General features: G+C 36.3%; 1 protein-coding gene across 12 annotated transcripts; it reads right to left on the bottom strand.

Annotated features, from left to right (window-relative positions):
- Window positions 1–5,347: 5,347 nt before the first annotated feature.
- LOC131239947 (uncharacterized) lies at window positions 5,348–13,084 on the bottom strand. Of its 12 annotated transcripts, XR_009168514.1 has the most exons (5): window positions 12,604–13,084; window positions 11,185–11,318; window positions 10,460–10,507; window positions 8,088–8,166; window positions 7,864–7,951 (listed from the first exon to the last, which is right to left on the bottom strand). XR_009168514.1 is itself a non-coding variant. In XM_058237902.1 (3 exons), exons 1-3 carry the CDS (start codon window positions 9,235–9,237, stop codon window positions 7,926–7,928), a joined length of 471 nt encoding a protein of 156 aa, XP_058093885.1. In that variant the 5' UTR covers window positions 9,238–9,295; the 3' UTR covers window positions 7,864–7,925. The 12 variants fall into 12 exon arrangements, 1 of the variants encoding a protein (XP_058093885.1); XR_009168512.1 differs by lacking the exon at window positions 11,185–11,318; XR_009168517.1 differs by lacking the exon at window positions 8,088–8,166 and having other exon boundaries at window positions 7,865–7,951.
- Between the last annotated feature and the right edge of the window lie 335 nt (window positions 13,085–13,419).

The raw sequence follows: 13,419 nt of genomic DNA, 5'->3' as shown, positions 1-13,419 counted from the left end.
TATCAAAATATTTTCCCACTTGAGATGGAGGTGGGTTTCTTTGCAGCGTTACTAGTATAAGCTTATGGTGTAAGACAGCTAACCTAATGTACATATCATATCCAATTCATCCATAAGGTGGGCCCCTTCAATTCGACCCTTCATCCTGGAAATCAAGCCAATCCAAAATATACAACAGTCACACTGCCGGGAACAGTTAGGAGATATGGAAGCCAACCATTAAAACATTTTCACCTATGGGAGGTGTTTAAAGTATTTTTTTATATTCCTTTAAATCCATCAATCAGATGAGAAAAAGAAAAACTACAATGAATAGACATGCAAAACGATGAGACCATCATAAAACTATTGTAGGGCCAGACCACGTGATTTATTTTATGGATTGTAAGCATGATTTCACATGGTGTACCCCACTTGAGTTTTATATTTGCCTAATTTCTTCGGCAGGAAAGATGCAATGAGGGGGCGTAAATGATGGATGGACTGGATGTCATGTACACATAACGATGGGCCACACAATGTATAAGATTATTCCACGAGGAATGGGCATGTCCGGAGTGAAAGTGACCGTTAACAACGGAATCCGGGAGATTTTTTACAGACTTTGATAAGCCGATGCGCATACCACACACGCCCTCTGCATGATGCCGCTCGTGCTGGAATGGCATGCGTGGGAGACATCCAAAGCTGGGCTAGCTCTCAAGTCTGATAGGCGCATTGAGAAAACGGGGCACGGGTTAGGTGCTGTTGCCAAAAGTACCGCCCGGCGGGTGAGTTGATGCGTTGGGCGCTGTGGTGCCGAACGCGATGTATATGTTTAAAATCCATGCTGTCCATGGGTTTTTGTTTTTTTTTTTTACCAGCTCATTTTAAGCTAGAGCCTGCTCTTATGGATCACACCACAAGAAACAGTTGGGTTGGTGACACACACCATTGAAACCTTTTTACGGCCCACCGTTATGTTTATTTATCATCCAACGTATCTATAATGTCACTCAATCCTCAACAAAGGGAACACACTAGTATTAGCCTGATCCAAAACTTGTGTGGCCTCCAAGAAGTTTTCAACGGTGGCCATTAAATCAACACTATTTCCTGTGGTGTGATCTAATTGAGCTGCAAGGGGGGATGATGGATGGCGTGGATATAAAAACACATTCATTATGTTGGAGCCCATAGCACCCAACGTCCGGGTCCCAGAAAACGTTGAGGCGTCTAGGAGAGCCGGCTGCCTACTGAGTAACTCGGTATGATTTACTAAACTATGTAGGGCCACCGTTATGTATCTTATCCACGCCGTTCATCCGTTTCTCCATGTCATTTTAGTACATGATGCAAAAATTGAAGCATAGTGAAAGCTCAAGTGGACCACACCAGAAAAAAAGAATGTGAGAATTGAATGCCTACCTTTTAAAACTTCTTCAAAAAAAAATGTGAGAATTGAATGCCTACCCTTTAAAACTTCTTCCAGAAAAAAAATAAAAATAAAAATAAAAAAATAAAAAATGTGAGAATTGAATGCCTACCATTTAAAGCTTCTCAAGGGTCTTAGAAGTTTTGTATCAAGATGATATTCTTGTTTTCCCCTCATCCATGTCTTTCTGACCTTATTAATAGGTTGGATGACAAATAAACATCACTTTGGAACCTAGGAAGGTTTCAACAGTGGACATCATTATCCCAACTATTTCCTGTGGTATGGTCAACTTAAGCATTCCATATACTTATATTTTTGTCGCATGACCTAAATTAAACTAGTAAAACAAATGGACTGCATGGATAATACGTATACATCGTGTGGGCCCCACAGGGTTTAAAACATACCAAGTTGGTAAAACAGGTGGACTACATGAATAATACATATACATCACGTGTGGCCCCACAGTGTGAAAAGATTGCCGGTCCTTACCATGCTTCGGTGTCGAAATCACGGGAGTTTCAATGAGGTCCTATGTTCGGGTACCTATTGTTTTGAAATTCAGCCGGGAGCAACCGGTGTTTTGAAATTCAGCTGGGAGCAACCGGTAAAGGTGGTGTTGGCAAAGCGTTTACCGGCTGTCAGCACTTTTACTGACAGTTGTGCTGGCCGCCAGCATAAGTGCCAGTTAACGCCGATCAAAGCGCCGGTGCCAGTAGCATTCAAAAGCAAAAGCTCCTGTACGCTTCTAGAAAGCATGTGCATGGGATAACTAAATCTCAACCATCCAAGAAACTGACCTACTGCAGCTGGGAATAACCTCAAAAATAAGGTTTGATTGGAAAATTCATATTCCCTGATGAATGAACCTTTATTGAATGAAGACCATTGATTTTATTTTTATTTTTTTTTCTCATTGGATCCGTTTCATTGATGGTCACTTATTGAACGGCTAAGATCATCCTTTAGTATGATTTTGTAGTTATGACCACCATTTGAATGGCTACAGATGTGCATTTGCATGAATTCCATACTCCGCTGAAGTATCAATTGTTTTTTCTCACACTATAAGAAAACTGGCCTTTACCGGCGGTCAAAACCGCCAGCAAAGACCAATAAAACCGCCGAAAAATCCTTTGCCCGCGGTCAGCTAACAGCTGGTAAAGCCTCGGTCGGTAAAGGCTTTACCAGTGGTCAGGACCTTTACTGACGATTGTGCTGGACACCACTAAATCGCCAGTTTGAAAAATGATCAAAAGCTACGGATAAAATCCGTAGCTAAAGATAGTAGCCCCATAGTGTGACCGTAGCCATAGAGCAAATCTTTCTCATTAAAAAAAAAAGTGAAATTGAAGACAAAAATTTGGCAAAAATGTACAAGAAACACAGATTGCAAAACAAAATTAATGGATTCACTTACCGAAGGAGTAAAGCCATTAAATGGATTTTTCCCTGCTTTTGAATCTGCTAATAGATTCCTAGCATTTTAAATATATGATGCCAAACCACCTAGATAGCTTGAATTAAGCCGAGTTACATATAGAAAAGAGCTACTTGACATCAATAAGCAGATATGTGAAGAGTATTAACAATCTTGCTGACAGGTACAAAGCAATGTAGGTTTCCATAAACCCATCAAAATCAGTTTGGACTTCTACCAGAAATTTGTGGTCAGCAAGGCTTCCAAAGATAAATTTCAAAATAATCATAATAATAACAAAAATAAATGTTTGAGTGAGGAAAATGGAAAGTTAAAAGTTAAAACCGATGTTAAACTTTTGCTGCTTGGACTTGGAAATCAATAGAGACCATTTAATATTTCCAGGATAAACAGCAGCTGAGTTGTAAAAATATACTAAGAATGCATGGAATACAAGGTTCTTGTACTCGTAAGAACCAAAATAATAATAACAAAAAAAAAAAAAAAAGTGCCATGAAAATGAACTTGATCAAAGAAACTTTTCTTTTCTTCATCATCAACACCTTGTTCAGGCCAATGTACAAAAAGATGACTTTATCCCTCCGCCAACAACATTTTTGCTAGCTCAATCTGGCAATCAACTATCAATATAATGAGGGCAATGGGAATGTTATCAAAGTAGAACTTTTGAGAATGGTGCCTGAATCTTGATGATGGTTTAATGGAAAGCCCACGGAAAAGTAGACATAAGGACTTTTACAAATGTGAGATTGAAAAGCAGACACGGCTATCATGGTGGGACCCACAATTCTCCTTAGTAAGACACCTTATGATGACCAACTGGACTGGATGTTTTCAAACAATCCAGCCAATTGTCGAGCGTAGGATCTAATGGATGTATGCAGTGAGTGGATCAATGGTTTTGGAAAACTAATTAGAAACAAAACTCCGGTATGATTTTTGCCTATTTTTTAGTTAAAGGTGACTCAATTGCTTTTGTAAAAGAGGTCAATGAGGCCCACTATTGTAAACATATCTAATAGACCAAATATGATCAGGAACTGCATGTGGTGCAATCCAAAAGATGCATATTGCTTCTTTGCTTGATGTTGTAGTCATTTCCCTTCTCTTCTCTATTAGAGCTGCCACGACCATGGGAATGACTATTAAAATAATATTTACATGGGCAATCAATTAAATAGTTCCAATAATAATAATAATAATAATCCAACCATCTAACTCCCATTCATCCCTTCCTAAAGCTTACAAAACAAAATAGCAAAAAGAAATTAATTGGTATCAAAGTTAGAGATTGGAATTCAACTCAATATTGCATCCAAATACATATTAAAGCTATAAGTTTAGTACAAATGAGTCAGTTGAACATACACATTAAGAAGTTTATAGCTTTTTTGGGATGGCAGTCATGTATCAGACAAGCTGTTGTTTCCAAAAAACTTGAAAATCGCAATGCAAGTGGAAGATTTGGTTTGTTAACCTGAAAGAAAGAATGCAATAGTTATTTACTACTAGAGCTCATGAAGAAAAGAGATTTAGAACTAAACGAAAAAAAAAAACAGTATAAGGTGAATTGAGATGCTAAAATATGGACTGCCCACTATCTCCGTAAACCGCTTCCCTCTAGAAAATCCCCAAAGTTTCAATGCTAAAATCTCCCAACAGAATAACAAAAATTGCATGAAAAACATTTCAGAATGACAACTAATGAATGGAGGATGAATCATCCATAGTGATAGATAGTTACAAGCAAGGAATCCCAAGGCCTTACCAGGTTTAAAGAACACAGACAACCCAAATCAATTGCCTTGAGCGGAGATGACTCCTTTTTGGGTTGGCTCTGGTTGAACACATCACAGTCATCTGCATTACGTAAATGAGTACGAGCAAGCAATTAAGTATAGATGATCTAGAAATCATCATCTTTCTGCAGAAATTGTAACAAATGACCTTATGGCCCAAATTTGAAAAATGAATAACCAAGCATCCAGAAATAACCTAGATTTCAAAGATCACTTGATCAACTTCTTTGTTTGATGTTGTAGTCATTTTCCTTCTCTTGGCGACCATGGGAATGATTATTAAAATAATATTTACATGGGCAATCAATTGAATAGTTTCAAATACAAATAAGTTTATAGCCTATCATTTAAGGGGACAGATAGGATGATACTGCAAGTTGTGATAGATTGGCCCTCATCTTCATTAGGGAATGATCACAATAATTTAAGCTTATGGTAATAATTACACTTTTCTAGAAAAAACCAAAAAAAAAAAAAAACTCAAAAGTCTTCATTGGGGAATGATCACATGAATTTGAAATCATGATAATAAAAATCCTTTCAAGTTGTGTACGCTCATCATTGATGTTTAAGCATGCTTATTTTCCTTGGATATCCTTACTTAGAACTTGTAATATTACAAAGCTCACTTGCATCCCGTCAACTATTAGTGAAAGAGAAAGCATCAAATTCAGCCAACTATTGTTGAAGAGAAACACTAAGTAAATCTCCAATTGAAGATGAGCCCCAGCCAACAACTTTTAGCCAAAACAGAACTACTGAGCATACACACTCAAGAGAGAAAGAAAAGCAGAGAATGCTTTGGCTCCTTATCCCTAGCTCAAACATCAACCTCTAAAGCTATAACGATGAACAGCTCCTGCAACAAGTTGTGTCACTAAGATTGAGATGCTAGTGCCTGCAAAGACAAAATAGCCATTGATTAAACATGCCAATTTTCATTCTAGACGAATATGCCCAAGCCAGAATCAACCATGGCATCATCTAAAAACCATAAAGATTCACCAATAAACAGCAAAATCCTAACCACTTCAATTCATAAAGAGTGGTTTGGGTGTCTGGAAAATATCCACTATGGAAATGAAAACCATAGGTAGATGCAAATTCTTGCGTTTGGGCCCATGTAAATACTTGGAATTGGTTTCCTGTTGGAATCCATTTCCACCAAAAGAGACATTTTAAAATTCCTTGGTAGGGTTTGGCTTGCATGTTGGCTGAGTTTGATGTTTGATATTAAAAAATAAAAAAAATAATAAAAAAAAAGGGGTACACCGCTGAGTTTTCAGCAAAGGAGATTTGGTCCTAGCCATCAAGAGGACAATGATTCACCACTCAAATCAAAAGCATATTTGAAGGAAAAGTTAGAAGGACCCTTAATCATCTATGTGGTCTAGGAAAGCGAATCTGAATTTCAAAGAATTTTCCAGGTGATATGGTGAAAATCATGCTTACAGGTCCAACTTCCTTTGGGATGTTTCTTGATGCAAAAATAAAAAATAAATAATAAATAATTCAAAGAATCAAGCCAATGTTTACACTAAATAGAAAAATAAACAAGATGTGTTATGGAAGCTTGCAGCTCATACATTTTCTTTCAAATTCATAGGTTAGAATCTTAGTCATACCATATGATTCTTGTGAGAATGTGACTTTTGCACGTATAGTATGTTCAGATCCACCAACAATCTGAAATATTTCACATCTGCGCAAAATCATTAGTATTATGAAACAATAAAAACACTTCAGAAATGATAAAATCAGATATGTATATTGGACCCAAGACTATTCTAAACTACATAATGTGGACCAACCACTGCTACTTCCGGGTCGAACAAATCCATATTGTTTCTCACAATTAAGCATCATATAACACCTCTAAAGTAAGAGACAGGTCTCGCAATCGAGAAAAAAAGTTTTTTTTCTCTCTAAGTTCTTCCTTCTGTGAAAGATTCTAGTGTAGACAGTATGATCTAGAAAGCATGGTAAAAGCATCCATACGGGAGTATATACCTTGTCTATTTCAATGTCAAACAGTTGATTTAATCCATATGGGTGCAGAACATGGGATCAACAAATTGGCATAGCATATTATCTGCCAAATACAGATATCTCCTGTCATATAAAAGCATATAAAAAAGAAAAAGAAAGAAAGAGAGACGCGGTTCATACCATGTCCAGGAGCTTTTCTTCTAATCTGTGACAAAAAGTAAATAATGATTTTCTGGTAGATGCCAACAGTTAAGGTAGCTGCCAAATTAGAAAAGGTGACAGCAAAAGTCATTGCCTGGTTTGAATAGAGAAACCAAAGTGAACCTGCATTTCGCATATGAATTGTCAAATATCTCCATAAGTGCTCCTACACCATCTGGAAACAACCTAAGATTCCCTTATGAGGGGTTTAATAAACAAGAGATTGTAATAAGGTAAGATGACTTTCATTTTATGCACATTAATGAGTAAACAGAATTTGGTGACATTTTTACCGTAATGTTGCATGTTAGTAAATGATAAATGAACTAGATATTGTACAGGCACAGTGTTATTTAGCCTTCAAGGGCCATAGGAATCAACATAGGAAGACAGGAAACAGAGAAAGGCAGGAAATAGAAAAAGGAAGAGAGAGAGAGAGAGAGAGAGAGAGAGAGAGAGAGAGAGAGAGAGAGAGAGAGAGAGAAGGAAACTTTATTGGAGAATTTTGCAAACAAAAAGGAACTTCAAAGTAGCACCAAAATGATCCAAAAAAGAAAGAAATGGATCTGGCCAGTATGTGCAGCTTGGATTAGCTTTGCAAGTTACAGCTTTAATAGATGGAGTTTGACTTGGAATTAAGGGAGCAGATCCATGCCTTCTGGTGCAAAATAGCATTTAAGAAAATTTTAGAACCAATGGAATTTTTGTAATTTCATGAGTAGGGTAGTCTAACAACATCTAAAGGAATTTCTAAAAAACAAAAAAAAAAATTGTAAAATTCACATCAATTTCATGAACTAGATGGATTTACAAGATCTTGACAAAGAAAGTGAAGAGAAAAGGAGAAAACAAGTGACAGTAGATGTGTTTGCACATGGAGCAAAAGGAGTTCACGCATAGAGATAAGGTATCATTATCTAGAGCCACCAAAATTGGAACTTCTAAGTCACAACACAAGTTGATTCCAGAAAAAAAAAAAAAAAAAAAACAACAACAACAACAACAACAAAACATTTGCCTATAATCGAAATAACAATGAAGATTTTCCAAAGCAGCCAGATAGTCTTCGTGGTAAAGACTATTCAAATACCGCAAGTAGTGGACCTACATAGAAATCAAAGGACAAAGGTAAAAGAAATGTATCGTTTTAACTTAGCTAGAATTACTACACGTTATATGTCTTTTGCAGGAAAAAAGAAAAATTAAACAAACACCTCCAATATCTAAATTTACGTCTTACACGATGCAGCTCTGGAGCTAGTTTCTGAAGCTGCATTAGGATGGCCTCGAATGCATTCAAAGGGAATGAGATGGCATGCCTAGTACAGAAAATACACGATTTCATACCATCCAGAGTATATTTCTATCAATAAACTAAGAGAAATGTGATGGCTACTAGCAAAAGTGGAATTTTGAATCCTACTCTTCCCATGTAAAGAAGATACAGTTGTTATCTTGTGGCCCCATCGTGTCTGTGCCATGGCCCAAAAATCAGATCAGTCTAGTCATTAGGTCAGCAACAAAGATACAAAAAATGGATTTTTTTTTAAGGCCAACTTTCCATAATCATCAAACCCATGCTGGCACATGTATTACCCAGAGTTTTCCAGCAGAAGTAGGTTGGATTTGCAATCACAAGCCTGCAAGCCATAGCGAGTGAGCAGAGACAAGAAAAAAGCACAGAGAGTAGAGAGCGAAATATCAAGCATAGTCCTGATTTCCCTAGACACAGTACACAAAACACCGGACAGGCATTTACCATTTTTTGAACTCTAAACCCACCCCAAACTATCAAGCCACAATGCAGGCCCTCCCTTCTAGCTTCTCCACCTCCATCTTACACACCTTCCATATTCTACTAGTTTCCCTCACTATGTTTTTGAAATACCAGGGATATTTGCACTAAGATGTGGCATATTTTTGCAGATCAGCGTTTAATGTGTAGGTTATGTCCATTTTTCATATGGTTTCTTTTCTTGTAAGTTCCATTCATCTAAGCATAGGTTACTTGGAATTTTACTCACCTTCCAGGAAAGATCTTGGGCCATATAGTTATTAATCATCTCTGTAAAAGCAGGTGTACCGTAGACGGAGAGGGTTCTCTTGATGGTTGTGGCAATTGCAGTCACGTCTACGGGATCGACAGCCTCGCACTGAAAAAAATAAAAAGAAAAAGGAACATGGAATGTGAATTCAGTTTTTGTAAAGGGAATAGTTAAAATGGATGGGGAATTCAATTGATGAATAAAAGAACTGTTACTTGCATCAACATTGAAGGATCCCATCTGGAATCCGGTGAAACCTTCTTTGACGGTATCAACTAATCCACCAGTTGAAGCCAATGGTTGGTTATTATTATTTTCTTTTCTTTTTTTTTGAAATGAGGCCATTATGCCTCACACAGGCTGATGAGAGCCTTTTTTCTTTTTCTTTTTCTAAACAGCCTGGTTCACCACCATAATTTTGTGATAATGGAACTCCTAAATGGAAAGCTATTGGGAATATTTATATTCTAAAATTCCCATGTTATCATCAAACCAGATTTCATAGATGTACCAGATTGGCGAGAAAGAAAGATCCACTTACTTGTTGTCATGTCCAGCAATCACCTTTTTCCCTATTTAGTTTTACGTGCATGCTCGATCATGGCAGGGAAAACAATGGCAAACCAACGAGGACAATGACCATCTTCCTCTTTAAGTAGCTCCTCTGTATTTGCATGAATAAATTGCAATCCTTAAATTTTCAAAGAAGATGAGCTTATCAAGTTACAAAGGTTATACACAGTTAAACAATACAAGGCTATATATCTTTAAAAGAAAAAGAAAAAGAAAAAGAAAAAAACAGAGCTCGTCAAGGGATGTGGTCTCCCTCTAAAGCTGGGAAAAAAAAAATGCTTCGTTCCAGCTCTTGCTTAATTATTTGCATGGGCTAAAGGAATGGATGCCATATGGCTGAGAGTTATACAAAGCAATCCAATGTTTAGCCAACTGATATAGTGATCCACGAACAGTAATGAAAGCCCATCCTTGCACCTGGTTTCTCCATTAGAACTAGGTACATCCTTACATGGTCTACACATAAATCAAGTCGATACAAATAAATAAATAAATAAATAAATAAAATAAACAAAACAAAACAAAACTAATCATACTCTTCTCACGAAGTTGTTAGCTTTCATAAATCAAGTATGGAATGGACCAAAATTTCCAAGGTGGTAGCTTCTTAAAAAACTTTGCCAGTAGATTAAGCTGAACCCAATGATGATGATGATGATGATCTGTTGTAGATTCATCAGTGGATTAAACTAAACCTGGTGATGATGATGAAATGGAAAGCCACAAGTTCTAATGAAGACTGTTGGCAAAACAGAAGTAACAATGAATGGAGGAAAAAAAAACAGAAGCACACAAGAGTTTTCTTGTGTGCGACTGTAATTCTCTTAGATTAGCAACCCACCACATGAAACAGTAACTCTGCCCCAACCTATACATCAGGTACTAACTATGCCCCAACCAAAAGTCTGACCTAAAGAAAAATAATGTGAGAGAGTTAAAATAACAGAAGGAAAAGAAGACGAAATGGAAATGCATGGAACAGCTCTAGAGATACCTGTTATCAGCAACCTTTTGTTCCAACATACAATACCCATTCCTTCATCTACACATGAAAACAAAAGAATATCAAGAAAATAGAAATTTTATTACCAACCATTTTCTTGAGTCCTATAATTATCATATATCCATATTTTCTTTCCAGAAAAGGTACTGATATTGCCTGCTTATGCAACTAAATTTGCAATTTAAGAAAACACAAGTGAATGTTTTAAATTCAATTTTCTGACATAATCAACACCCAAACAATACATCATGACCTGAAGTGTATATTTAGAAGCAAGGAAATTACAATTTGGTCATTTCAGTTTACAAGTACAAATAATTGCAATTTGTTTCGACAACACATCCAAACATTCACATCAAAAAATTGGTTTACCTAATCTATGAGAGCCAAGTTAGCATAAAAACAGGACTTAATGGTCCCAATATCTTCCCAGTAGCCATTAAATAGATATGCCTGCCAAGTTATGAATGTGACAACCTTGTTAGAGACTTCTACTACTATGGTTTAAATGCCCAATTTTTGTTCTCAAAAAACTGAGACCAGTATATGGTTCCTTTCTTTATATAAAGGCTGACTGGAACCTGATAACTCACTCTTGGGCCTAGAAAGGTGCCAACACTTGTAGCAGCAACCCCCTTGTAAACTGGCCTTTGAAAGAATCTACACTTTTTAAAGAGAATCTACAATAATACAGAGGATTTTGAGGAATTCATTACCTGAACATTGTATTCTTCAGCAGCCATTGGAATGATCTCTGATCCAAAATCCATTAAATGTAGAATTCGATATGCTTGTAAAAAGAAAAGCATTGTGGAGAGTAGTCCATCCTCTGCAGGAGCCACCCAATGGACTGCAGAAGCTTATGAGCTTATGTTAATGTTTAAGACTGCATACGCTTGACTCAAATAGTTTTGCCTAAGATTTAACTCAAATAGTGAATTGTAAATCATGGGATTTTGACAAATATGCTGACTTGTTTGTTTTTGTTGGACATTGTTAGTTCTTACTCTACAATTTCAATTCCATAAATAAGAAAAATCATGTTTCTCTAGTTCAAACAAGATGTGGTTAAGCAAAAATATATAGTGGCTTCTATTAATTGAACAATACATTAATAGAAGGTTTAGGATTACAACCCAAAGGTTTGTTTTACTAAATTTTGAGTTGTGGACTAAACCCTCATCCATTGCTAAGTACTATAAACTGTGATATTAGACCCCCGGGGTCTAGGGAATTGTGGTTACTGTTGTTTCCCAGATTTTGGTATATGTTTCCAATAGACAAAAAAGGCATTTCTTTTACTCTGAAGTTAGGGGTAGCTTCCTAGGTTAAAGTTTAAGGTTTATTCAATTGCTCAAGAAGGTCTACTCCTTTACTGCCCTCTGCTCATGGATCCAAAAAAGGATATATAAAGATACAAAACTTAGGGTAGAAAATGGACAACTCCTTGTCTGGACACACGGTTTGCATCCAACCAATTAGGCCCTTGAAATTGACATGATCAAATCAAAACACCAGTTCTTCCACTATTGTTGTTGTTAAAAAAATAAAGCTCAGCTAGAGAACAAAACATTTCTGGTATCTTATGTCTTGACTCTTCTCTACATAATGGTCCTCTATTTAGGAAAAAGATAGCTCCAACTCCTATAAACAAGGTTGGACTATGACCCATTAACTTAAAAAAGCAAAAATAAGACTTAATCGTGATTTCCTTCTCTTTATCAATTTAAACATGATACACACAAATAAATGCTTGGACACTACTAAGGTGTATTTTGAACATGAATTCTCAATAGACAACTCAAAAGAGAAGAAACTCATGAGCACAATACAAATCCTAAAAATGAGTATCAACCCAACAGAAATATCATGATAAGCATAGTTTCCTACTAAAGTTAACTAAATAAAGAAGTAGCACCATTAATGAACCTGATCAAGTCCTAAAAGTTCCCCACTAAAAGTCCATTATATGAATAATAATGAACAACCATTAGAACAACTTAAACATGCCAGGCAAAAAATAATAATAATAATAAATAAATAAGAAGGAATACAACTCAAATTCAATAATTCAATAGAGACAAAAAAGAAGAACAACAGCAAATAGAAACGCAACAAAATGGTAACAAACCCACCTTAAAATGATCACCAGCTCCCTCCTCAAGATCTTTCCGGCAGCGCATTTTGGTATCGAGTTTACGAAAGCTACTCGTCGTATTTTCTTGTATGGCGTAACCTGTAGCAAGAATAGTATGACAAATGGAAAGTGAGAACCCATGATTAAGGAATAATTGAAAATGGTAAATGATGTTGGGTTTTGCCTTTTAAGGCATCTTTGGATACACAAAATCCATGCGTGCTTGGAAATTGTTTTCCACTAAAAAGACAGTTGGGCTATTTGGATGTGTAGTTTCACAAAGTACTCATTACACTTTATCCATAAGATTTTTGTGGCACAAGAAACAAAGTACTTGTTACACTTTATCCACAGATGACTTCTTTTTTATGCCAATTCTTTTTTTTTTTTTTTTGGCATATTATGGCCTACCCAGGAGTTAAACAACCTGATTTTTAGGCCAAAAGTTCTAAACAATGTGGCCCACCTACTGAAAATCTCCTAACTATATTGGCACATGTAAATGCAATCATGTTTTCATTACAAACCTCACTTCTTACCTTACACTTCAATTTCCCTGAGTTCTTCCACTCTTTCCATAACTTAAATCTTTCATTTTCATTTTTTTTTTTTTTTTTTTTTAAATTTTTTGCAGAAAGGTGGGAGCACACCACCTGTAACTTTGTTTTTAAAAAAAAGGTGTACAAACACTCAAGTAGGCTCCAAAACAAAAAAAGGGGTCACCCTTGACCTATGAAACATACAACTCACAACATTAGCCTATGCAATAAAAAGTAAAACCAATAAAATAGAAAATACAATAATCTCCAACCAC

The sequence above is a fragment of the Magnolia sinica genome, chromosome 3 (genome assembly GCF_029962835.1).
Source record: "Magnolia sinica isolate HGM2019 chromosome 3, MsV1, whole genome shotgun sequence".
Classification (NCBI taxonomy): Eukaryota; Viridiplantae; Streptophyta; class Magnoliopsida; order Magnoliales; family Magnoliaceae; genus Magnolia; species Magnolia sinica.
This window is presented reverse-complemented; position numbering and strand designations above follow the sequence as displayed.